This window comes from Anomaloglossus baeobatrachus, chromosome 1 (genome assembly GCF_048569485.1).
Source record: "Anomaloglossus baeobatrachus isolate aAnoBae1 chromosome 1, aAnoBae1.hap1, whole genome shotgun sequence".
Classification (NCBI taxonomy): Eukaryota; Metazoa; Chordata; class Amphibia; order Anura; family Aromobatidae; genus Anomaloglossus; species Anomaloglossus baeobatrachus.
Window position 1 is genome coordinate 668,425,270 of NC_134353.1, and position 25,673 is coordinate 668,450,942.

The window sequence follows — 25,673 nt, forward strand, 5'->3', positions numbered from 1 at the left end:
CCAGGTAAATATAATCCAAGTAGTTTATTGTGTCTACACGTTTCGAATTTTAAAACGTCTCCTTCAGGATAGAAGCTACTATAACCATTGGCATAGTAGGCATAGATTGAATTTTCTGGTGCATGTACAGACCAAAATCTACCAAATTTATTATGGCATATTGCGGATTTATAAGTTTGCCGCTCTTCAGATAAATTCCCCCTTTACACTCCAGACAATAAATCAGTCATTTTTGAATGAAGTCTTTACTAATAGTAGAAGACATAAAAAATACAAAAACATAAAGACTTTTCACAGAAATAATTAACTGCTTAATTTACATAGTTCTGTTAAAATAATAAATATAAATAAATTTACACATAATACTGCCTAGTACAATATTATTACACATGGAAAAAAAACAAGTTTTCCTATTCTACGAGCCTCCGATGAGGCTGAGGAACAGCTGGAGGATTTTTTTGTACAGTGATTTTTCACAAGGATACAAAACCAGGCTCATGAACATTTTGGCAAAGTTTGTATGTTATGATTTCAATGTCAAAGTTGTAGTTAAATATTTTTATATGTGTTTTCACATAATTTAGCACTAAATTCTCTAAAATTACACAATTAGAAATAAGGTATTTAATGAACCATTCTGTGAACATGGACTAAATGCTTCAAAAGAATATTGTATAGTCGTTGACCCTGGCCAGTACGTTGCACTGGAACGTGGCCGTTGTATCAGGAGTTGTCTAATGAATTTTGTGTAACAAATTTTCTGAATTTGGAAAATGGATGAATAAGTCAACAAGGTTAGGCCACGTGCACACGGTGAGTATTTGGTGAGTTTTTACCTTCGTATTTGTAACAGAGGGTAAGAAATACAGAAATGGTTCATATGTTTCTATTATATTTTTCCTCTGATTCCTCCAATCCTAGTATTGGTAAAAACTCACCAAATACTCGTGTGCACGTGGCCTAACAAATTTCTCTGCAGTTTTTGATCAAGCAACCCATTGTTTATTTGCCATTTTTTCATGCAGACAACAATTGTACAATTAATCACTAATTGCATTAAAAAAAACAATATTTTTATGATTGAGTGCAATAGTGGTGCATTAAAAGAAACCGCCACATTTTCTTCAGTAATTCTATCCTTGTGGATGCACTGATTCCTTCTTCACTGTATATATACGGTATGGGCTGCTCACCGTAATCACTTCACACTTAGTTTGATGGGTCTGATACAATTAACAGTATGCTGTTGAGCAGAGATCATAGCTACTTAGTGATGATTTGCATGATCCTCAGAGCCCGAGATGAAATGGAAATACTTAATGATCTTCAATACAGTGCTATTGGTATTTATTTTACTTATAGAGTACTATTAATTCTACAGCGCTTTACAGACATGATCATCATCATAATTAATCTGGCAACATGGAAGCATCTTAGGCTCAGTGCAGGATTTAATGTCATGTCTGTAGTGAATACTATAGCGACTTTCACAGTAGTTGACCGGAAGAAATGTCTATTGTGGAACTTTTTCCTTACAGTAGAGAAAATAGATCCCAATTTTTATAGATAAAAAAAAAATCTCTGTACTCGAAAAATAGGTGGTTTCTTTCCTTTTACTTGAACCAAGAAGAAACGGTATAAGAAAATAGATAATATATGCAGATTGCTTGTTTAAAAATGCAAAACCAGATAAACAAGGCAGCACGGGAAATGTAGACAGTCATCTCATCTTGCATGTGTAAATTGTGTCACGTTCACATTCTGTTCCCAGTCATTTTGGTTCTGGTGCATATAATGTCTATGGTAGATCTACAACAGAGCAATGGGTTTATTGCCCTGTCCTGTCACACACTGGGAGGGTGCTGTATTGTCCAAATTGGCGTATGTAGTATATAGACTGGTCACTTGGAAGTCTGTGAAGGAATGGTCACTGCTACTAGATACTGGTGTCAGGCCTATGGTTCCCAGATCACAGTCTGATAGCTGCAGTGGAGAATTGCTGAAAGCTGCCAATGTGTCCAAACTGAAACTGTCATCCTTCATGTCTTCCCAGATATTACCTAGAAAAAAAGAAAATAATAATATAGGTACTGCGTGCAATGTGTATATGGACGTGTCATATATATATATAAAGTTCTCATTTCACTTTAGATAGTATTTTATACAAGTACAATGATAACATTATACATTATTGGCTATGGCTATTCATAGAGTAGTGCAATTGATGGAAATCCAGGCCACTAAGCATATAATAGCTTGGCCTATTAATCCACAGGTCTAGAGTTTCCATTTGTATACAATGAACCAATAAATGTGAAGTTTATTACTGTATATTCATTGAGTACTAGCCCTATCACATTTCCCCCATTACTAACGCAGAGCCATACGAGGATAGAGTCCCGCAAGAATGACCTTACGCATAATTGAAAATCCTGTCCTTGGACAAATGCCAGTTACAGTTTCACTTGATCCTGATTAGACCCTCAACCTGCATGTGAATTATAGCCAATTGATAGGCAAATATGTTCATTATGAACTGGTCCGTTTCAGGTAATTTGGCTCTATAGTAACAAATGATTGTCTTCTCTGATCACAGAACATACTAAACAAAGAGCAATAGTAAAGGACCATCCATTGTTCTTCTAGCAACAAGAAGACTGCATTTTGATAGTCTCAATTCTATTTAAAAACAAAACTATAAGTTCTTCTATTCTATAATTTATATCTGTACTTACAACGTATTTACACTAATATCCTACCTTGAAGAGCAAAATCCATGATGCTAGGATCAATGGAATCCACCTCTGTGTTCATGTCTGAGGTAATGCTGAGGAAGTCCGGAGCCCCCCTACTTATGAGATGATGGTGCAGTGGACTTTGAGTCATGTCTGGAACCACATGGAGAGGAGGGCTTTGGGCTGGTGCAGGAGAACTTGATGCAATTCTGGCCTGAGTCTGAATTTGATGGTGTAAAGGTATAGACTGTAAAGACAATGTCATGACAGGGTGGGGATGAACTTGCTGGATGGGGATATTTCCTATATTTGTCATTACTGATGGTTCAGATGTGGCCAACTTGCTTGGAGCTTTGCAGTTTTCAGGTCTATCCATAATCAGTTTGTCCAGTTCATCTGTAATAAAAAAGATTTTTGAAAGTTTAGAGACAAAAACGGATTTTTGTGTACTCACCGTAAAATCGTTTTCTCTTAGCCATCATTGGGGGACACAGGACCATGGGTGTTATGCTGCCTATCCATAGGAGGAAACTACGTAGATGCAAAAGCATAGCTCCTCCTCTGCAGTATACACCCCCTGGCCAGGCCAGGCAAGCTCAGTTTTAGTACACAAGCAGTAGGAGAAAAAAACAGTAAAAACTTCTCAACAGAGGAACATGAGAAAAAAAGAGTCATAACCAAATAAGGTACTGAGAGAACCATGGCCCAACAGGCTAAAGGGTGGGTGCTGTGTCCCCCAATGATGGCTAAGAGAAAACGATTTCACGGTGAGTACACAAAAAATCCGTTTTTCTCTGACGCCTCATTGGGGGACACAGGACCATGGGACGTCCTAAAGCAGTCCATGGGTGGGAAATATAAAAGAAGACGACAGAACCCAAGGACTAGGAACCAGTCCCGGACAGCCTGGAGCGCCTACTGAGAGAGGTGCTCTACTGCCGTTTGCAGAATTTTCCTACCCAGATTTGCCTCAGCTGAAACCTGGGTATGGACTCTGTAATGCTTTGAAAACGTATGTAGGCTAGACCAGGTCGCAGCCTTACACACCTGTTCCACTGAAGCCTGATGCCGAATGGCCCACGAAGCGCCAACTGCTCGAGTGGAATGAGCAAGCAGCCCACTAGGAATGGGCTTGAGTTGCAAGCGGTAGACTTCATGGATCGCAGAGCGAATCCAGCGAGCCAGCGTCGCCTTTGAAACTGCCTGTCCCTTCTTAGGCCCCTCAGGAATGACGAACAAAGAGTCTGTTTTCCTAAAGGGGGCTGTCCTGGATATGTAATATCTGAGAGCTCTGACGAGGTCTAACGAATGCAGAGACCTTTCCACCCTATGAACTGGGTGTGGACAAAAGGAAGGCAGGACAATGTCCTCGTTCAAATGAAATGGGGTAAGAACCTTTGGAAGGAAATCCGGGAGAGGGCGCAGAACCACCTTATCCTGGTGAAAGATCAGAAAAGGCTCGCGGCAAGAGAGTGCTGCCAGCTCTGAAACCCGTCTGATGTACGTAATTGCCACTAAGAATGTTACCTTCCAGGACAGAAGAGCAAGGGAGGATTCCTTGAGAGGTTCAAAGGGAGACCTCTGGAGACCGTCCAGAACGAGGTTGAGGTCCCATGGTTCCAGCGGCCGTTTGTACGGGGGAACTAGATGGGAAACGCCCTGGAGGAAGGTCTTGACTTGCGTTATTTGAGCCAGGCGGCATTGGTAGAAGATTGAGAGCGCTGAGACCTGCCCTTTAAGGGAACTGAGAGCCAACCCCGCTTGCAAGCCAGACTGTAGAAAATCGAGAATTCTGGGGATGGCCAGAGGCATAGGCTGGACATTAGTTTCCCTGCACCATGAAAGGAAGATTTTCCACGTACGGTGGTAAATGCGGGATGAAGCAGGCTTTCGGGCGCTGATCATGGTGGCAATAACCGCGGGGGAGAATCCCGCTCTTGTTAATACCCAGGTCTCAATGGCCATGCCGTCAGCTTCAGGGCTCTGGAGCTCTGATGGAAAATGGGCCCTTGGGTCAGCAAGTCTGGGATGTCTGGAAGGCGCCACGGTGCGTCTGTGAGCATTTGTACTAATTCGGCGTACCAGGCGCGCCTGGGCCAGTCCGGTGCTATCAGTATCACCGGGACACCCTCTGCCTTGATCTTCCTGATTACCAGCGGCAGCAGGGGTAGAGGTGGAAATATGTAAGGCAGGCGGAAGTGGTGCCAGGAGCAGACTAGAGCATCCGCGCCGATGGACTGCGGGTCGCATGACCTGGCTATGAACGCGGGTACCTTTACATTCAACCTTGAGGCCATTAGGTCCACGTCTGGTGTGCCCCAGCGAGTGTAGAAACACATCTGGGTGGAGGGACCATTCTCCGGCAGCCAGGCCTTGGCGACTCAGAAAGTCTGCTGTCCAGTTCTCTACCCCCGGTATGTGTACTGTTGATATCACTGATCCCGTCGATTCGGCCCAGCTGAGGATCTTGTGGGCCTCGAGATAAGCCGCTTTGCTGCGGGTGCCCCCCTGCCGATTGATAGAGGCTACAGCTGTCGCATTGTCCGATTGGACTCGAATCTGACAACCCGCTAACAGAGGGCTGAACGCTCTGAGCGCGAGGAAGATTGCGCGGAGTTCCAGGATGTTGATGGGGAGGAAAGACTCCTGGGGCGTCCAACGTCCTTGAGCAGTGTGGTGCAGGTACACTGCTCCCCAGCCTAGGAGGCTGGCGTCCGTGGTCAGGATCAGCCAGTTCACTGGGAGAAAAGATCTCCCCTTCGATAGGGATGAGGACCGAAGCCACCAGCGGAGTGCGTATTTGACTGAAGGCGTCAGGTGAAGATGTCTGTCCAGGGAGAAGGGGCTCTTGTCCCAGGCCACTAGAAGGGCTAGCTGCAGTGGGCGGAGGTGCAGTTGAGCAAAGGGTACTGCTTCCATAGCCGCCACCATCCTGCCGAGCACGTTCATGCTGAATCGAATGGAGCGAGACGGAGGACGTAGAAGGCAGTGTACCGCTCGTTGAAGAGCGAACGCCTTGTCCTGAGGGAGAAGGATCAAGACCCGACGGGTGTCCAGGGACATGCCCAGGAAGATGATGGATCGTGATGGGATCGGGGATGATTTGCCCAGATTCACTAGCCACCCTAAGCGGGATAGGGTGTCCACAGTGATTTGTACGCTGGTTGAGCAGTCGCGGAAGGAGGGGGCCTTGATGAGGAGGTCGTCCAAGTAAGGGAGAACGACTACTCTCTTGGCGTGAAGGACGCTCATGGCGGCCGCCATGACTTTGGTGAAGACCCTTGGTGCGGTGGCAAGGCCGAAGGGTAGAGCTACGAATTGAAAGTGGGAGTCCTGAATTGCAAAGCGTAGGAACTTTTGGTGATCTGGGGCGATGGGTATGTGCAGGTACGCGTCCTTGATGTCTATGGAGGCGAGGAATTCCCCTTCGACCATGGATGCAATAATGGACCTTAGGGACTCTATTCTGAATCTCCGTACGTGCACATGTTTGTTTAGGTGTTTGAGGTCCAGGATGGGTCGAACTGACCCATCCTTTTTGGGGACCACAAAGAGGTTGGAATAAAAAAACCCCGAACTTCTCGTCGACTGGGACAGGTATTATCACTCCTGCTGTTTGGAGCGAGTGGATTGCTGAGAAAAAAGCTTTGCGTCGTTTTCGAGTCTTTGGGGGGTTTGGCCGAGTCTCCCTAGTCCTGGACTGTTTCGGTCTAGGCCGCCATGACGAAGTGGGTTTCTGGGAGAGCTGAGAAGGTCGGTCCCTGCGTAGTCCGCGGCTGGTGGCGGGGACAGAACGGGATGTCGACCAACCAAATGAGTTCCGAAAGGAGCGGAACGAGGACTATGGACGTCTGGTGAAGGACGTCCTGGACTTCAGCTGGGGGAGGGAGGTACTCTTTCCTCCCGTGGCGTCAGAAATGAGCTTGTCCAGACGTTCGCCAAACAATCGGTCTGGAAAAAAAGGAAGGCCCGTGAGAGACTTCTTGGAGGCAGAGTCCGCTCGCCATTGTCGGAGCCAGAGAGCTCTACGGATGGCTATGGTATTTGAGGCGGCAAACGCTGCGCAGGTAGCAGCGTCCATGGAGGCCTGGATGAGGTACTCCGCCGCAGCGGCAATTAGAGCTGTTACCTCTGTGAAGGTATGAGTGAACTGGGATTCCTCAAGCGAAGTGTTAAGAAATTCTGCCCAGGCTGAGATCGCCTTTGCGACCCACACAGAGGCAAAGGAGGACGAGAGGGAGGAACCCGCAGCCTCAAAAGCAGAGCGGGCGAGGTGCTCCACCTGTCTGTCTGTCGGGTCCTTAATGGAAGAACCATCGGGTAAAGACAGGAGTGTCTTTGTGGTAAGGCGGGGGACCGGGGGGTCGACCAAGGGCGGATCGGCCCAGCCTTAGGGGCAGGTGAGGCAAAAGGGTACCGGGGCTCCATGAGTTTTCGGTTACCGAAGCGCCTGTCAGGCTTCTCCCTTTGCTTTGTGAGGATATCCTGAAACTCTGGGTGATCAGCGAAAACCTTTTGGGGTTTCCTTGCCCTCTTAAAGGAGACCGCATGGTCAGTGGTAGTGGATGGGGTATCCTCCACATGCAGAGTTTGGTTGATTGCTGCTATAAGGGAGTCTATTGCAGTTTGATCATCTGAGGGTGATGAAACCAAGGAATCCTCCTGGTACAAACAGCATTCTCCCTCCTCCAGCTCTTCAGAAGCCGTGGAGCGTGTGGGAGAGCGTGCCCTGTGTGCTCCCGAGGGAGAGCCCGCTGGAGACACCCGGCCGTGTGCCCTTTTCCTGATCCCTGCAATCGGTGAAGCATGTGCCCGAATTACCTCTGAAGGATCCTCCATAGGGGTATCCTCAGGCTGCGTTCCGTCCAGGGACCCAGAAGGGTGTGGAGGACAACATTGCATAGCCAGAACCAGGTTCTGTGACAGTTTTTCCATGGATTGGGACAGAAACTGTGCATATTCCGGTGGGCTGGGGGCCCTAGGCTCTAGGCTGCCGGTTGCGGCGGTGGTGGCAGGGGGGTCTTGGGGGCCTATAGGGGCACAGGACTCACAGAGAGAAGAGGTGTGTTTACGTGGTAGCTCAGCGTGGCAGGCAGTGCAGGCTGAATAATAGACTATGTGAGCCCTAGCCCTCTTAGTGCCTTTTGAATTCTGCATGTTCCTAATAGGAGTATGCTAGGAGGGGGAGCAATGCTCAGCAGAGCTACAATTGATAGCAAGCACCTCACCAGAATCAGCCGATGACCCTGTCCTCAGGAAGGCTTAAGCTCTATGAAGATCTCGCACGCTTCCCTGGGGGGCAGGGCTTATCGCGGGTGCAGGGGGCGGGGCTTAGCGCTAAAAGAGCGGGAAGATGAAGTCAGTGTACCCCCCCCCCTGCTGTGGGTAGCAAAAAACGGCGGGAAGGGAGCTTCTGATAGTAATCCTCCCTCTCTCTACAGTCAGCACACAGCTTGTCAGTGGTGGTTATTAGCCGGCTTTTGCTGGAGCAAATAAACAGAGCAGATAATACACAGCGTGAGTCCCTGAGCCCTGGGCCCTCCCCCCTGCCACCAGGAACTTATCTGCAAGACTTTCTGCAAACAGCAGAACTTCCCCCCAGCCAGCAAGCTAGAGAAAGTTAACACTGTGTGTGCAGGATCCTTGCTCCTTGCACATAAATACTGTAAATGGCCTGGGAAACTTCCCTGCAGCGTCCTTTCTCCCTTTGTCTGGGAAACTAGTCAGGGGGGATCTCACCTTAAAAACACTGCTTTCCAGGCAGTGAAAATCAAAAAGGTCCGTGGAGCCTCTGTTAGGAGTCTCAACACAGAAACCAGCCAGATATCCCTCCGAGAAGGGCCCAGCCAAGGGGTGACTCTTTTTAGGAGACCACCATAACCACCATATGAAGTGGCCCTTTTAGTCAATATCCAACTTTTTGACAAGTTTAAAGATATGACAAGGGAAATACCAAGGCCAGGTATCAATCCACAGACAGCCGTTTCGGAGTATTGCCCCTCATCAGTGTGGAGTAGGATTCTGGCCGGGTGGGAGCAATGCCTAGTAGACCAACAAAACAATCACTGATCTCGGGGAGACCAGCCAGAGAAAACACTGCCAGCAGCCAGCAAGGGCGCTCAAGACAGTGAAATCCTAGGTACATTGCCCCGTGGAAAATATGCAAATCAAAAAGGTCCGTGGAGCCTCTGTTAGGAGTCTCAACACAGAAACCAGCCAGATATCCCTCCGGGAAGGGCCCAGCCAAGGGGTGACTCTTTTTAGGAGACCACCATAACCACCATATGAAGTGGCCCTTTTAGTCAATATCCAACTTTTTGTCAAGTTTAAATATATGACAAGGGAAATACCAAGGCCAGGTATCCATCCACAGACAGCCGTTTCGAGGTATTGCCCCTCATCAGTGTGGAGTAGGATTCTGGCCGGGTAGGATTTCACTGTCTTGAGCGCCCTTGCTGGCTGCTGGCAGTGTTTTCTCTGGCTGGTCTCCCCGAGATCAGTGATTGTTTTGTTGGTCTACTAGGCATTGCTCCCACCCGGCCAGAATCCTACTCCACACTGATGAGGGGCAATACCCTGAAACGGCTGTCTGTGGATGGATACCTGGCCTTGGTATTTCCCTTGTCATATCTTTAAACTTGTCAAAAAGTTGGATATTGACTAAAAGGGCCACTTCATATGGTGGTTATGGTGGTTTCCTAAAAAGAGTCACCCCTTGGTTGGGCCCTTCCCGGAGGGATATCTGGCTGGTTTCTGTGTTGAGACTCCTAACAGAGGCTCCACGGATCTTTTTGATTTGCATACTTCCCAGGGGGCAATGTACCTAGGATTTCACTGTCTTGAGCGCCCTTGCTGGCTGCTGGCAGTGTTTTCTCTGGCTGGTCTCCCCGAGATCAGTGATTGTTTTGTTTTGTTGGTCTACTAGGCATTGCTCCCACCCGGCCAGAATCCTACTCCACACTGATCAGGGGCAATACCCCGAAACGGCTGTCTGTGGATTGATACCTGGTCTTGGTATTTCCCTTGTCATATCTTTAAACTTGTTAAAAAGTTGGATATTGACTAAAAGGGCCAATTCATATGGTGGTTATGGTGGTCTCCTAAAAAGAGTCACCCCTTGGCTCGGCCCTACCCGGAGGGATATCTGGCTGGTTTCTGTGTTGAGACTCCTAACAGAGGCTCCACGGACCTTTTTGATTTGCATATTTCCCACGGGGCAATGTACTTAGGATTTCACTGTCTTGAGTGCCCTTGCTGGCTGCTGGCAGTGTTTTCTCTGGCTGGTCTCCCCGAGATCAGTGATTGTTTTGTTTTGTTGGTCTACTAGGCATTGCTCCCATCCGGCCAGAATCCTACTCCACACTGATGAGGGGCAATACCCTGAAACGGCTGTCTGTGGATGGATACCTGGCCTTGGTATTTGCCTTGTCATATCTTTAAACTTGTCAAAAAGTTGGATATTGACTAAAAGGGCCACTTCATATGGTGGTTATGGTGGTCTCCTAAAAAGAGTCACCCCTTGGCTGGGCCCTTCCCGGAGGGATATCTGGCTGGTTTCTGTGTTGAGACTCCTAACAGAGGCTCCACGGACCTTTTTGATTTGCATATTTCCCAGGGGGCAATGTACCTAGGATTTCACTGTCTTGAGCGCCCTTGCTGGCTGCTGGCAGTGTTTTCTCTGGCTGGTCTCCCCGAGATCAGTGATTGTTTTGTTTTGCAGGCAGTGAAAATAGCAGAGCCAGCTTGCTGTGTCGTCATATTCAACTCAGAGCCTGCAGAGAGGGGCTGAGGAATCAGTGCCATCTTCATCTCAGAGCCTGCAGAGAGAGGCTGAGGAATCAGTGCCATCTTCATCTCAGAGCCTGCAGAGAGGGGCTGAGGAATTGGGCTATAGGGCACAGGCCTCTACCCTGGGCTTTGGAAAATCGGTGTCTGTGGAACCCGTCGTCCAGCCCAGGATCCAGCGTTGCGGGAGGGGGTACGTGTAGGCAACGCTTCACGTTCCCGCCTGTTGATGGTAGTGGGAGATCGGTCCCAAAAGGAAACCGTCGCCCTCCAAAAATAACAAACCTTGAAAGGAAGTGCCTCCTACAGACACTAAGCTAAAACTGAGCTTGCCTGGCCCGGCCAGGGGGTGTATACTGCAGAGGAGGAGCTGTGCTTTTGCATCTACTTAGTGTCCTCCTATGGATAGGCAGCACAACACCCATGGTCCTGTGTCCCACAATGAGGCGTCAGAGAAATGTGTGTTTACATGTAAGTTCAGATGTGTAAGTCCCTACTTACCTGGGTTAGCCATGCTCCTTCGAATAGCTGGTAGATCTTTCCTCTTCCACTTCTGCATCTCCTCCTCCATCTTCTCTATCTTAGCAGGATTCAGTGCCCACAGACACCCTTTGCGAGAAGATCCACTCAACTTATTCTCCACCTTTTCAAAGCATTTGTTTAGGGACAGGTTATGTCGTACTGAATTCTTCCAGCCATCAGGTGCTGTCTGTAAAGGTGAACAACAAATTGCTGAAGCGTGGTTGTCCAAATAGCCAGTCTGGTGCAATAAATGTTGCAATATGAAATGGATTTATAGGCAAATTGTTTAGCTGGTGCAGTAGATATATCACATCTATGGTCTGACTAAAAGAAATTTTCCGGAAGGAGAATAAAAATACGTAGTCTCTTTATGAGAATGCAGACTGCTGAATTTTGGCAGTGTGCATTGTACACACTGTCACGATTTCCCTGTATTCCCCGTGCAAGTGGGCAGTTATGACAGCATGGTCAAGTGCCAAGTAGACTTTCCTACTCTTTTCTTAGTAGAAAATTGAGAGAAGCTGAAGAAAATCTTTTAGGACCTGATAAAAAATATGCATATAACATACATGTGGTCATGTGTGACTGCCCAATTGCATGGGGAATACAGGGGAATTATGACAGTGTGTTCTTCATGCACTGCTACGATTCAGCAGTCTGAAGTCAAAGTGCCTGCAAACTTTTCTTCTTGGCCCATGATAACAAGTTCAATTGTTCTACTGCAATTGCTGTTGCGATAGGTTTATTGTTCATCTTGTGTGGCTAGCTATATATTATGTGTGCTTTGAATGATGAAGTCTTAAGGCCCAGTCACACACAACGACTTACCAGCAATCCCAAAAACGATGCAACCTGATAGGGATCGCTGGTAAGTCGCTGGGAGGTCGCAGGTGAGATGTCACACAGTCAGATCTTACCAGCGATGCAGGAACGATACAGGTCGCAGTAGTGACCTGTATAACGATCTCAGCAGTCACTGTGACCCTGTCACACAGTGTCAAACACAGCGATGTGTCCTGCCCAGCAGGACATCGCCTTTGAAGAAAATGGCCTGGACCATTCTGCAATGACTAGAGATCTCACAGCAGGGGCCTGATCGCTGGTAGGTGTCACACATAACAAGATCGCTAACGGGATCGCTACTGCGTCACAGAAACCGTGACTCAGCAGCGATCTCGCTAGCGATCTCGTTATGTGTGACGGTACCTTTATCGTGCTGGCAGTGTCAATTTGTAAGATTGGTCATAAAGGTATGTACATGGTCAACAACTATACTGAGGAAGAGTGCTCATTTATAAGATGCTCATTAGTTTTTATTATAGGAAGTGGGTCAGCACAGAATGACTGCTCAAACCAATCACAAATGCTTGGTGCACCCTTGGCATGGCCCAACAGTTCAGTGCACCTTCATACCCACTTGTGTGGTATTCCGGTAATCATTCTACTGCTGCTGAGTGTAGCAGTTGTCGTGTGGCAGTAGAACTGTTCCAGTGTGCCAGAATTCCTGTGAGTTAGGGAATAGGTAATGCATTATGTGTTGTAATGTGTGTACACTGAGGATTGATAAATGTACATTGTGCTTTGTACTTTGCTGCCATCTACTGGCAGATATGAGTATGAAAGTTAGATATTCAATCTGCTCACCACACACTATCATAGAAATGGCTGTGAAGAGCCCCCCAGCTTCCGCATAAAAAACGTACGTGTCTCACGTTCCGTTTTTCGGGTCCGTGTTCCGTATTTTAGGGGCGTTTCTCCCATACGTATGACATCCGTGTGATGGCGTATGCTCTCCGTGTGTACGTGTGGAATGTCCGTATTGGCATAAAATACGTACGTATGCAATCCGCGTGCCGTCCATTTTTAGAGGTTCGCATTCTTACCCAAATAACGTTGTTAATCCTTCATCATGAGATGCTGGTGTTGTTAATTGGTCAATTTCCGTCCCTCATCAGTGGATAAGGTTTAAAAACATTTCAAATCATTGTTTTTAGGCTCTTCCACTCATTAGACTGACTCCAAAATGTCTCTCTCCAATGAAGCAACCATGTATTTGCTATGGTTGATATCTAGGAGATTTGGGGTTAGGAGACATATGCTTGAATATGAACCACCTGTTGAAAAAAGGATGTGGCTCCACCCCCTTGTCAAGCTAAGGAAGACGCATGGCCATTTTAATATTCTTTATGGAGAAATGCGCACATTTCCACCTAAATTTCAAGCATACTGCCATATAACCATAATGTCCTTTGACAACATCCTTGGCCTTGTGCATCACCAATTGAAACATCAGGACATTTGACAATTTGACAATTGACCTGATAGATTGGAAACAAGTGTTGCTGATGTTTGGATTAAAAACGCACACGGACGATACGGTCTGAAAACGGACATGCTACGTGTGCCGTCCATCCAGGCACGGACCAATAGACTTTAGCGGGTACGTACCTGCGTGTTGACGGCCAAAAACGGACATGTCCGTGCGGGAAAATGCACACACGTACTTACCACACGGACACACGTTCCGTGTGATTTTATGCGTGTGTGCCATCACCCATAGGGTAACATTGGTCAACGTGTCTCCGGTACGTGCAAAAACGTACCAAACACGTTTTGGAGGCACGGATGTGTGTTGCGGGCCTAAGCTAGTAGAAACTAGTCTTATCCAGGGAGAAGGAGGAAGCACTACTAATCTCTATTCCAGTCCATGCAGAGAGACTTCATTCTCCATATAATTGCCTCCATAAAGGAGTGAAGCTTCATATAGTCAGGAGAGATAAAGCTGAACAAGTGCTCTCCTGCATACTGGTTTCTCTCTGGGTCTCCGGTGGGAACGAGTGCTTTGTGATTTCAATAAAATGAACTTCTCGTGGTTTTAGGTGCTACCATTTATTGTTGCTGGGGGAAGGGCAGACTTCTCCCAGCAACAATAAATGGTAGCACCTAAAACCACGAGTAACTCCATACATCTAGTGTGTTGCCATGAGGAGTCAACCAGCGAAGGTCTCTCCATCAGTGAAGGATTACCTGGACATCCAGTAGCAAGTGAAGTGATCTGCTGCCCCGAGAGGTCCTAAACCTGCTGCATCACAAAACCTCATCACATACTGAAAATACTAAATGTATCCTATTCTGTGAACTGTGCCTTTGTGCCTAAGAGAGACTGTAACCTGTTATTTCCTTTAGTAAATAAGTGTTATGTTTGCAAATTCACCTGTGTCTTCCAACTGCACAAACCTTACGGGCGTTCTAACACCTGCACCCAGACATCACCTCCACAAGAGCAGCCCAATACCATCTGACAATTGTTGAGGACATGAGGGAAGTGTTTTAAGGTCCAGCAAACCGTTTCAGCTAGACTGACATTAAAATCTGCTGCCAGTAGAACTACATGCCCCACCTGACACCTCTGCAACATCTGGCGATTTGCCCCGTGGCTCACCGCACTTGTTATCCATCTATCTCAGCCCTTCTTTGGCTCCTGTAAAGGCAGAGCTCACAAAGAAGATGCAAAACAAGTAGGTGAGATGGTGCTTTGAGCTATTTAGCCATGCCAAGGGTGCCTGTGATTAGTCTGAAAAGTTATTTTGTGCTGATAGACTCCCATATAATTAACTTGTCAGGAAAAAATATTCCTCAACTCAACCAATAAAAATAAAACAGGCCTAGCCTTCAAAGAAATATATGAAGTAGTCATGCTCCAGTCGGGAGACCCGTGGTCAGTCCATGCATTGTGATTTATGATTGGACCGAGATCCTCAGATGTCTGTATGAGACCTAATGGTTGACAAAAGATAGCTACATTGATTTCTTAAGCTGGGTTCACACATAGCGACAGCGACGTCGCTGTTACGTCACCATTTTCTGTGACGCAACAGCGACCTAGTAAGTCGCTGTTATGATCGCTGCTTAGCTGTCAAACACAGCAGACGCAGCAGCGATGATAACGACACGCGTCGCTGTGGAAGCCATGCTGCACTTGGTAACTAAGGTAAATATCGGGTAACCATTACCCGATATTTACCTTGGTAACCAGCGCACACGCTTAGCGCTGGCTCCCTGCTCTCCCAGCCAGGGTACACATCGGGTTAATTACCCGATGTGTACTCCTGCTCCGGCTATGTGTGCAGGGAGCCAGCGCTAAGCGGTGTGCTCTCACGCTGCCAGTGCCGGCTCCCTGCTCACGTAGCTGGAGTACACATCGGGTAATTAACCCGATGTGTACTCCAGCTACGTGTGCAGGGAGCAGGGAGCCGGCACTGGCAGTGTGAGTGCGCGGTGCTAGTAACTAATGTAAATATCGGGTAACCAAGGAAAGGTCTTCCCTTGGTTACCCGATGTTTACCGTGGTTACAGCTTACCGCAGATGCCGGCTCCTGCTCCCTGCTCGCTTCAGTTCGTCGCTCTCTCGCTGTCACACACAGCGATGTGTGCTTCACAGCGGGAGCGACGAGCAAAAAATGAAGCAGGACATTCAGCAACGAGCGGTGACCTCACAGCAGGGGCCAGCTCGTTGCTGGATGTCACACACAGCGACAGGACATCGCTGCTACGTCACAGAAAATGGTGACGTAGCAGCGACGTCGCTGTCGCCGTCGCTTTGTGTGACACCACCTTTATGCAGTCGAAGTGAAGGCTTGTGAGATTGGCAATGCATTTTTAATCTTTAACTGATTAGCTTTCCAGAGCTTAAGCCCACTGTAGTTTTTGTCCATGGATGAGTGGATTATAAATAGTATGGTCTGTAGCTATTGCCGATCCTGTAGGAGGTGCGACATGTGCATTCAAGGATGTTCTACACCATATACAGAAAGCATCTGTAAATGTTTTAATATCCTCCTTTCCTCTGATAGGAATTCTCAGATATCAGAGGCCCAAGGGCTTAATACACTCTTTATATACCTACCTGTTATCCATGGGGAATGAGTCATAATCATTGGCGGTCAGGGAGAAATGGGGCTATTAATTCCTGATATCCCGGAGGAAGATTGGGAGGAAATTTTGGAATCCCCAACTATGGTTTCCCCCTCGAGTAATAATATAATGATTCAATTATACATAATTCATCAAGCATATTTAACCCCATTGAGATTGTTCCGCATTCGCCACTTGGCAACTTCAGACTGTCTGAGATGTTATGCAGAAGATGCAGACTTTATTCATATGATTTGGAGCTGCCTGGTGATTGCCTCCTTCTGGCGAGAGGTTGTTTTCATCCTCTCCACTCTGGCCTTCTTCCCTATCTCCCTTGACCCACTGCTATGTCTTTTCGGGGCCCTGGACCCATCTCATTAAAATTTTCCTATGGGAGACTTTCTTTATGGCCAGGAAACTCATAGTCCTACGTTGGGTGGGCAGTTCCCACCCAACTATGAGAGCCTGGATAGAATTAATACAATAATCCCATTTGAACGGACACTATACCAAAACAGAGGATGGCCTGAGAAATTTACTAAGGTCTAGGAGATATGGAACTCCTCCCCCTTTAAAATATCCACCTGAGTGTAGTGCAGTGGGAGATTTTACCTATGAGAAGCAATCTGTTGGTTTTTCACTTTGAAAGTGGGGTGTAATGTTATTCCGCCTCCACGTGGTGCACCCTGGGTAACGCTAAAGGACTAACAATCTTGATAACCAAACAATCAAATTATATCTAATTTCCTGGTCAGTATATCTTAGATCATACTTTGGTACTTGGCGGCAAAACGGTTATTTTGTTATTCTACTTCTCCTTTTTGTTAACTTTATATATCTCAGGTACTTCATTTATGCATAAATTAACCAAAAAAGAATACTCTGATCCATATTAAAGATGCATGAACCTTAACAAGAGTCACCAAAGCAGAGAATAATTTATATAATAGACTCTATTTGTAAGTACCGTAAATCAGTAAATAAAAGGCTACGTGCCAAAAGATTTACAAAAAATACAAAATTTGTTTTATTAAGCAATGCGATACAAGGACACACAGTGAGTGCAATCAGTAAAAATAAAATCAATAACACACACACAAAAGACAGGGCAGCTATGCGTGTCAGGATAAAATATCACGCCAAAATCTTGGCTACAAGGGAGATGTACTTATTGGGAGACCAAAAGTGATTGGAAGTGGCACAATACAAAATAGCATGAATGTAAATGTATCTGAATAAGTTGTGCCAAAATCAACCACTAGAGGTCGCACAAGGTTAGGTCACAAATTTAATACAGGACATTGCAAATCACAGCTGAACAGTAGCAGCAATGTGGCACAAATATTATAATAAATATGGGAGTTTATAATAATACATGAATAATGACCAGAATTGGTCTTTTACACTCTCAAAATTCATCACTAAAAGTCATAAACCATAAACATGCCAGCTGTTTCAGTAAAGAAGTAATATACCTGCAGTATGCATATATGATTGCAAAGAGATTTTTTTTTTATATATGAGCGATTGATAATGGTTCTACAAAAACACACAGTGCAACCAAAAGCTAGTGAACCTGTATGATGTGCAGCCTCACATTCCCTATGTAAAGTTACAGACCATAAGGTAAGCAGTAAGGAGGCATGTTGCCAATGATCAACAGGGGGAGATCATGCTGCACATGAGGGAGAAAGTACTCCAGGAAGATGGAGCGACCCACCGAGGATAAGACCTGACTGAACACGCTGCCCTGCACCTCAACACGTGTTTCGCTACCGCTTCATCGGGAGGTCATATTTTGTTATTCTACTTCTCCTTTTTGTTAGCTTTATATATCTCAGGTACTTCATTTATGCAGTCCGGATAAAACAATGACTCTGTATTAATCTACTATTGTACTTTATTGCGTTATTCATAAGTAAGCTGTAAAGGCCACTTTACACACTGAGACTTTCAGCGATCCCACCAGCGATCCCAACCTGGCCGGGATCGCTACAAAGTCTCTGGTGAGTCGCTGGTGAGCTGTCAAATAGGCAAACCTGGCCAACGACGCAACAGCGATCCGGACCTGCAGAACGACCTAGCTAGTCATTGGGGACGTTGTAAAGCAGCTTTTTGAAAGGGAAATCGCTAACAAAGTCGCTGTAAAGTCCCCTTTACACACTGAAACTTTCTAGCGATTATGCTGCACAGCGGGAAACAAAGGACCAAAGAATGGTCCTGAACGATTTGTAGCGATCAGCAACTTCACAGCAGGGGCCAGGTCGCTGATGTGTTTCACACACTGCAATGTCGCTGGGGAGGTCGCTATTACGTCACAAAACCGGTGACGTTACAGCGATGTCGTTTGCGATGTTGCAGTGTGTAAAGCCACCTTTATTCCTTCTCATTGTAATCTTGTATATATATGTTTCTAACCTGTACCTGGTATACTTTAGCTGTTAAATAAATAAAAAAAGGATGTTCTCTTACATATGTTGTAACCCATAGGTATATAATGAACATTCTTACCTTGAAATACGGGAAATGTTCCTTCATAAAACTGTAGATCTCACTTACTGGCAGACTACCAGTCTTGCTGTTTTTTAAGGCCATTGCAATAAGGCAGCTGTAACAAAGCAGCAAGTAGTAACTATGACTGCAATTTCACAAAATGCTGAATTGTTTAGCTTTCTATCTGCACAGAAATGAGAACCGTACCTGTATGAATATATAGGCTTAGGGTAATTCTTGGGGTGTAAGTCCTGTGTAGAATGAGCTGCCAGGCGCGCCTGAGAATATGGAGGCTGTGCTCTGTAGGAATTATTAAATATTCCAGCTGGAGAACACTAGAGTGAAAAGAGCAGACGACTCATAAGAAAAGGAAAACATCACATAGCTATAGATCCCATAAAGCAGTACGACTATTCATATATGACTGGAAATTGTAAGGACAAATTAACCTCTTCCATGCTGCTATAACAATTTCCCATTCATATAAATGCAGCATTCCTAAAAGGTAAAAATCTGCTCTGCTCATAAAAGGGTTAGTACTAGTTTTAATACACTAAAGAACAGGCAGGGACTAATAAAGATACAAGAAGTAGTGTTTTACCTGCTGGGACCCCTGAGAGAGTGCATAGACCTGCTGGGAATGAGACTGATATAAAGGCTGCGGTGAGTGAAGGCTCGGGGACTGATGTCCACCCATGGGGTACTGACTGATCTGTTGAGAAGAAATAAACAGGTTAGTGATTTTGCTTTTGACCCATGAATGAGAAATCTATATAGAAGGTGCAGGTAAACCCCCATACACATTAGATTAGTCAGCTAAACCTGATCAGTGAAGTGTTCCTGTGTATAGAGTACGGTAGTTGGAAGGGAAAGCGGTCAGCCGAACGAGGCATGAGCGCAGGATCGAGCAGGGACTGGTAAGCACTAATGGTGCACTTTGTGGCCATCTTTAGGAGCACCAATTTATGGCAGAATAGGGGGGTCTTCTGATCTCTGTGTGGCATTTCAGTAAGGAGGAGATGGAGTGGAAAGGTTGATAGGCATGTGTATGGCTATCTTTATTTTAGTTTTATGGCACCGCACAAACTACATGCTTGCTTAGTCTCTTCCTTTTGTTAATGATGGGAAAATGGATCCCGCATTCTCCCGATAGGGAGAGTGGGAACTTTTCATAAAGTTATGACATATGATCTCAATATTCCATGAATGCGTCAAATGATAATTCCATTTTAAGTTTTATTTTGGTTATTGGCAGTATTTGGTCTGGCAGTTCGGACCAGAAAAGGTTGTGCATCCCAGGTGCATAGTTTATCTATTCACTTACATTGGAAACATGGGATGTCATGGTGTTAAGGCCCAGAATGCCTTGCTGCATACTCGCTGGTATATGAATCATTTGTCCAGGCATGGTATTTGATAGTTGACCTATGTATGAGAGCAAATCTGTAGTAAAGCACATGTGCCTAGAGCAGGATTGCTGTGCTGAGTATAAATCGTCGCCTACCTTGCTGTATCACTATGTTCTGCGAGTTCATACTGTACTCCATCCTTCCACTGGTCATCTGCTGTAACCTGGGCACATCCACAGAGGTCAGCCATGACAGAGACTGTAGGTCACTAGGAAGATCATCATCTCGTATTTGGGAGGGGTCAGGTGGCACGAGCCTGCAAGCATTAACAGTATAGGTATGAAAAGCAGTCACATATATTCTATACACTGACTAGAGAAAGGTAACAGATAAGTAGGCTCCACTGATGGTGGCTGAAATTAATACATTTAATGTATAAAATGCTATTTATTTTTAATTAAACAGTAGAATGTTAAAACACCAAGATCTATATGTAATCTATTTACTATGGAGCTTTGTATTGTATAAAATCGATGAATATACGAATGTACTGATAAATCCATTGCCTTCTATTACTGGTTTCTAATGCGTGCACTGGTGTATTGCAGGTAAAATCAGATGAATAGAAAGAGAGGATGCGCAGAACTCCATACAGTGGGCGCTGGAGCAGCCTTTGTATGAGAACAGCATGCTGTACCATTCATGCTCATAATATCCCTTTGCAATTATAGAAGGTGAAGAGGAGAGCGGGCCCAGCTGACCTTTATTCCAGCTCTCCTATTGGCTCAATCATAAACAAACAAGATCAAACGAAATCATTTGAAAGCTGGGCAGGCCCGGCTGGGTTGCAACAGTTGGTTCTGTTATTGAAAGATGATTGCCCATTGTGTCCCCAAACGGCTAGAGCCGACTGACACGTGTCTCCATTGTTTTGTTTTTAGGTTAATTGTTTCTCTTTTTCATTTTCCTCCCCCTCTCCTTTACCCCTCAACACAGACCCTGCATTAATCTAGCTGAATGACAGCAGACAAGCAACGCACAAAAACATGCCATCTGCCACCCGCCTGGTGCCTACTGGCCTGAAAGAAGAGGCTTGTGATTTTTCCTTATTTTAAATCGAAAGGTCGGATAAGGGGTGTTAAGAGTCAAAACCCTGTGCAAATGCCTCCTGTCATGTGGCAAACCTCCTTCCAGGGTTGTAAAACACTATGAAGCAACGTGTTAACACTTCCCATCAGACAATCAGCTCCTAGGACCGCAGCTACACTAATGTGTGACCCTCACTGGAGCAATACTCTGCTATTACAGCTCTTTGCCAGATTCGTATTCTGCAATGAGGATTTTTTAATCAGGAAAACAAATTGCTAAATCGCTCATGCTGCAACCCAGGAGTCCGCAGCCTTTTGGCCCTGAGATCAGAGTGAAGGGCAGCTGTTCAGCTCTGAATGGACATTGAACTGAATTTCATTTATTATACCAGTTAATGGGCAATCTTACTGGATACACATATGTGCCCCCTAATGTGCACATTATGTATACATGTGCCCCCAGCTACATTAATGAGACCTGCAAAGTATAAACTTTTTACTCGTATATCATAGATATATATATATAACATAGATATACATAGATCGTAGATCAGTATTTAGGCTATGTGCACACGTTGCGTTTTTTTCAGCGCGGAAAAAAACGCACCCTCTGGCAGAGGGGAGAATTGTAAACAATTGGGAAAAACGCATAAAAAAACGCATGCGTTTTTTGTGCGTTTTTCATGCGTTTTTCATGCGTTTTCTTCAGGTGAGTTTTTGACCACATGATCCAGTGACAGTGCCACAGTACATCCAGTACACAGTGCCAGCCTTCCTGCGGAGATGTGAGTGTTGTCCACGGGAGAACGCAGCTGCCCATGACCACAATTTGGGTTCAGGCTGCTGTGGAGCTCTATTCTACCTGCAGAGAACACTCTTGTCTCCGCAGCATAAATTTACTTGCTGAGGCTGCACCACAGGTCAGTTTATGCTGCGGAGAAGAGAAAGCACAGTGGGCACGGGATTTCTAAAATTCCTTCCATTGTGCTTCTACTACACAACGCAGCGTTATGCATACAGGGAAAACACTCTGCGCCCATAACGCTGCAAACCCTGATTGTGTGCACACAGCCTAAAATGTGTCAATGGATGTCAAACATATATATAACGTCCCACCCCCCTGCATATTCTAAGCTGGCTCAGTTTAGTGCCTTTCATGTGGCACTAAAGGGTGCCTAGCCTTGTATTTAGCCCAAAAAAAAAAAATAATTAAAATAAATGACGTGGGGTCCCCCCTATTTTTGATAGCCAGTCAGGGTAAAGCAGACAGCTGTAGCCTGCAAACCACAGCTGACAGCTTCATCTTGTCTGGTGGTCAATTTGGAGGGCTCCCCAAGCTGTTTTTTTTTTTTTTATTTATAAATAATTAAAAAAAAAACGTGGGGTTCCCCCCAAATTAGATCACCAGCCAAGGTGAAGCTGACAGCTGGGGTCTGGTATTCTCAGGATGGGAAGAGCCACGGTTATTGGACTCTTCCCAGCCTAAAAATAGCAGGCCACAGCCGCCCCAGAAGTGGCGCATCCATTAGATGCGCCAATCCTGGCGCTTCGCCCCAACTCATCCCGCGCCCTGGTGCGGTGGCAAACGGGGTAATATATGGGGTTGATACCAGATGTGTAATGTCACCTGGCATCAAGCCCAGCAATTAGTGATGTCACGGCGTCTATTTGATACCAGACATAACTAATTGACAGTAATAGCAAAAAAAATTGACAACCAAAAAAAAATTTATTTGAAAAAACACACCCTAAAAACATATCCTCTTTCACCAATTTATTGAAAAGAAAAAAAATTGGGTTCGCAGTATCCATTTTTGACGTCCCACGTCGCCTCTGGACCTTCTAGAATATGGGGGGCACGCTCAGGGAACGTGTCCCCCATTTTCAAGTAGTGCAGACCCTCCATTTGAGGAGAGTGGGTGCAAAGAATCTGCACCCACTCTCCCCGGGTCACAGCTGCACAGTGCTGAGCAGCAGCAGCCAGCGCAGCTCACACTGAACAAAGGAAACTGTCAGCTGCTCGGCACATGTGACCGGTGCGCACTGTGAAGGAAGAGGGGCCGCGGGGGATCAGCGCTGTGACAGGTATGGGGGTTACCGGGGGACACCGGGGGGAATAGGGGGTGACCTCGCAGGGCCTGGGGAGCAGTTTTCTGTCGCATGTGTTATTGCACATGCGACAGAAACAGAGGAGTAGGGCGGCCGGTGCGCTGCTGTGCGCGCGGCCATGTTGGATTTTCGGGAGGGGGGTCGGGGGTCGGGGCGGGCACTTTGGCGACACCGGGGGCTTTCCTGAACTTTGCCAGGAAGTGAGGTCAACAGGAAACCTCTTGACCTCACTTCCAGGTAAATGCCTGCGTTCTGGCATGCCGACAAAGCCCGCGGACCGCAACAAAAAAGCAGCTCACTGCGTTGTAGCTGCGGTCTGACCCGCATCATTGATTTCAATGGGGGAGAGAACGCAGCCACAACGCACAAAAGAAGTGACATGCTGCTTTTCTTTCCGCACCGATTTTTGGCATCCAAAACGCTGCGTTTAGAAACGCAGAGTGTGCACTGATTTTTCGGCTTTCTCATACACTTTGCTGGGAAAGCTGAACGCATGCAATTTGCCACTGAAACGCTGCGGTTCTAAACGCAGCGTTTCCGCGGTAAAAAACGCAACGTGTGCACACAGCCTAAAAGCGTAATATAATGTTTTCATATGTTTAGAAAGTTAGGATGAGCTTTGCTATTTTGTTGACATTTTTTCAATCTAAAGGTATTGTCACACTAAGCAACATCGCTGCTGAGGCATGACTTTTGTGACGTAACAGCGATGTTGCTAGTGATGTTGTTGTGTGTGACATCCAGCAACAACCTGGCCCCTGCTGTGAGGTCGTTGGTTGTTGCTGAATGTCCTGGACCATTTTTTAGTTGTTGCTCTCCCGCTGTGAAGCACACATCGCTGTGTGTGACAGCGACAGAGCAACAACTAAATGTGCAGTGAGCAGGGAGCCGGCTTCTGCGGACACTAGTAACCAATGTAAATATCGGGTAACCAAGAAACCCGATGTGTACTCTGGCTAGGAGTGCAGGGAGCCAGTGCTAAGTGGTGTGCGCTGGTAACTAAGGTAAATATCGGGTTGGTTACCCGATATTTACCTTAGTTACCAAGCGCAGCATCGCTTCCACGCGTCGCTGCTGGCTGGGGCTGGTCACTGGTTGCTGGTGAGATCTGCTTGTGTGACAGCTCACCAGCAACCCGTGTTGCGATGCTCCAGCGATCCCTGCCAGGTCAGGTTGCTGGTGGGATCGCTGGAGCGTCGTTTAGTGTGACGGTACCTTAAAGTTGGGCAAGTTTTTGACAGATCCTATTAGTCTATGGAGATTGTAGAAACAAGGGTCAGATATGTTGGAATTGTCCTAAAAGAAACATTGTTCTAAAAGACACAAAAACAGCAATAGTTCAGAGATACCATTCAGTTCAGACACATCGGTTTACTAATAGTTGTTGGCTGTTATCTTATGTCCATGGCCATCATAGGGCCTTGTAATGTTTATAGGTCATTACTATCAGACCAGTGGGGGTCCTAAACTTGGCACATCCACAGCTCAGCTGTTATCAGCTGTGATCAGTGGGATGAGTGGAACACTACAGCTCTGTTCCTGAGAACTGCAGTGTACCTACTATTGAATTAAATAGGAGCTGAGTTGAAGTTCTAAAAATTGAAGAATAGTAAAATAGAGGAATGATATATGGAAAAATATAGGGACAGCATTGTAAGGAATCACTGCACAGGCCATGTTCCCATGTGTAAAAAAGCTACTTTTTTCTGCGAGTGTCTGTACTAAAATATGTAAATGAAATCTAATCTGAATATTACGTTTCTGTTCGGCTTTTTAAAGCTTTTTTTTCTGTTTTTTTTTTTGTTTAATGCATTTTCGGTGCAGATTTGATAAGCTATCAATGGAAACCTTCTGGACGAAGAATATTTTTGCAGCATCTGCTGCGTTCTCCAGTGCAGGAGACTCAAGGAGAAATTGACACGCTGCTGACAGGAATCCTGCAAAGCAGGTCAGTTTACACAGCGTTAAAAAGAAGCCCAGTGGGCAGGAGATTTCTATAAATCCCATCCACTGTGCTTGTACTGTAAAATACTGTGTTTTGGAAGCGGCGAAAATACGCTAAGTCCAAAACGCTACTAATTCTGATTGTGGGTATGTACCATTAGACGCAACAGATATCGGCGCACAAAAAAACCCCCCTTTATTATACTCACCTGTGGGGCGGTCTGGTCTGATGGGCATCTTTGGTTTTGTTCTGACGCCTCTTCTCTTCTTGCTTCACATAGATGACGCATCCTATGTCATCTATACAGTGTCCATTATTGTTCTTCTGCACACTTCTCTCTGCCTTGCCGAGGCCAGAGCAAAGAATTGTAGTGCGCTTGAGCAGCGGGCGGGCTGTGACTTTCCCCGCGACTGTGCATTACAGTACGTTGCTATGCCCTCTGCAGGACTGGGAGAAGTGTGCAGGAGTGCAATAGCGGACACTGTATGGATGATGTAGAACGTGTCATCCACATGGAGCGAGGAAAGAGGAATTGGATCAAGACCAGTGACGCCTATCAGATCGGACCTCCACACAGGTGAGTATAATAAAAGGGTTTTTTTTATACAGAGCAGCCTGGCCTCTTATATACAGTATTCCAGAATGCTGTATATAAGGGCTGACTGGTAGTAGCTCGTAAGGGAAAATCATGGTGGCAGGTTCACTTTAAGAGAGAAAGTATAAATTAGAAATA

At 46.0% G+C, this 25,673-nt stretch overlaps 1 protein-coding gene across 1 annotated transcript in view; it reads right to left on the reverse strand.

Annotated features, from left to right (window-relative positions):
* Positions 1-302: 302 nt before the first annotated feature.
* The window catches only part of FOXN4 (forkhead box N4), a 45,832-nt gene continuing 20,461 nt past the window's right edge, over positions 303-25,673 (reverse strand). Inside the window, exons 3-10 of the mRNA XM_075341717.1 lie at positions 19,954-20,114; positions 19,774-19,874; positions 19,051-19,161; positions 18,657-18,784; positions 18,468-18,564; positions 11,022-11,229; positions 2,760-3,131; positions 303-2,060 (exon numbers count right to left, since the gene is read on the reverse strand). Coding sequence (XP_075197832.1) covers positions 1,810-2,060; positions 2,760-3,131; positions 11,022-11,229; positions 18,468-18,564; positions 18,657-18,784; positions 19,051-19,161; positions 19,774-19,874; positions 19,954-20,114 — 1,429 coding nt within the window. The 3' untranslated portion in view covers positions 303-1,809. The remainder of the gene's footprint in view (positions 2,061-2,759; positions 3,132-11,021; positions 11,230-18,467; positions 18,565-18,656; positions 18,785-19,050; positions 19,162-19,773; positions 19,875-19,953; positions 20,115-25,673) is intronic.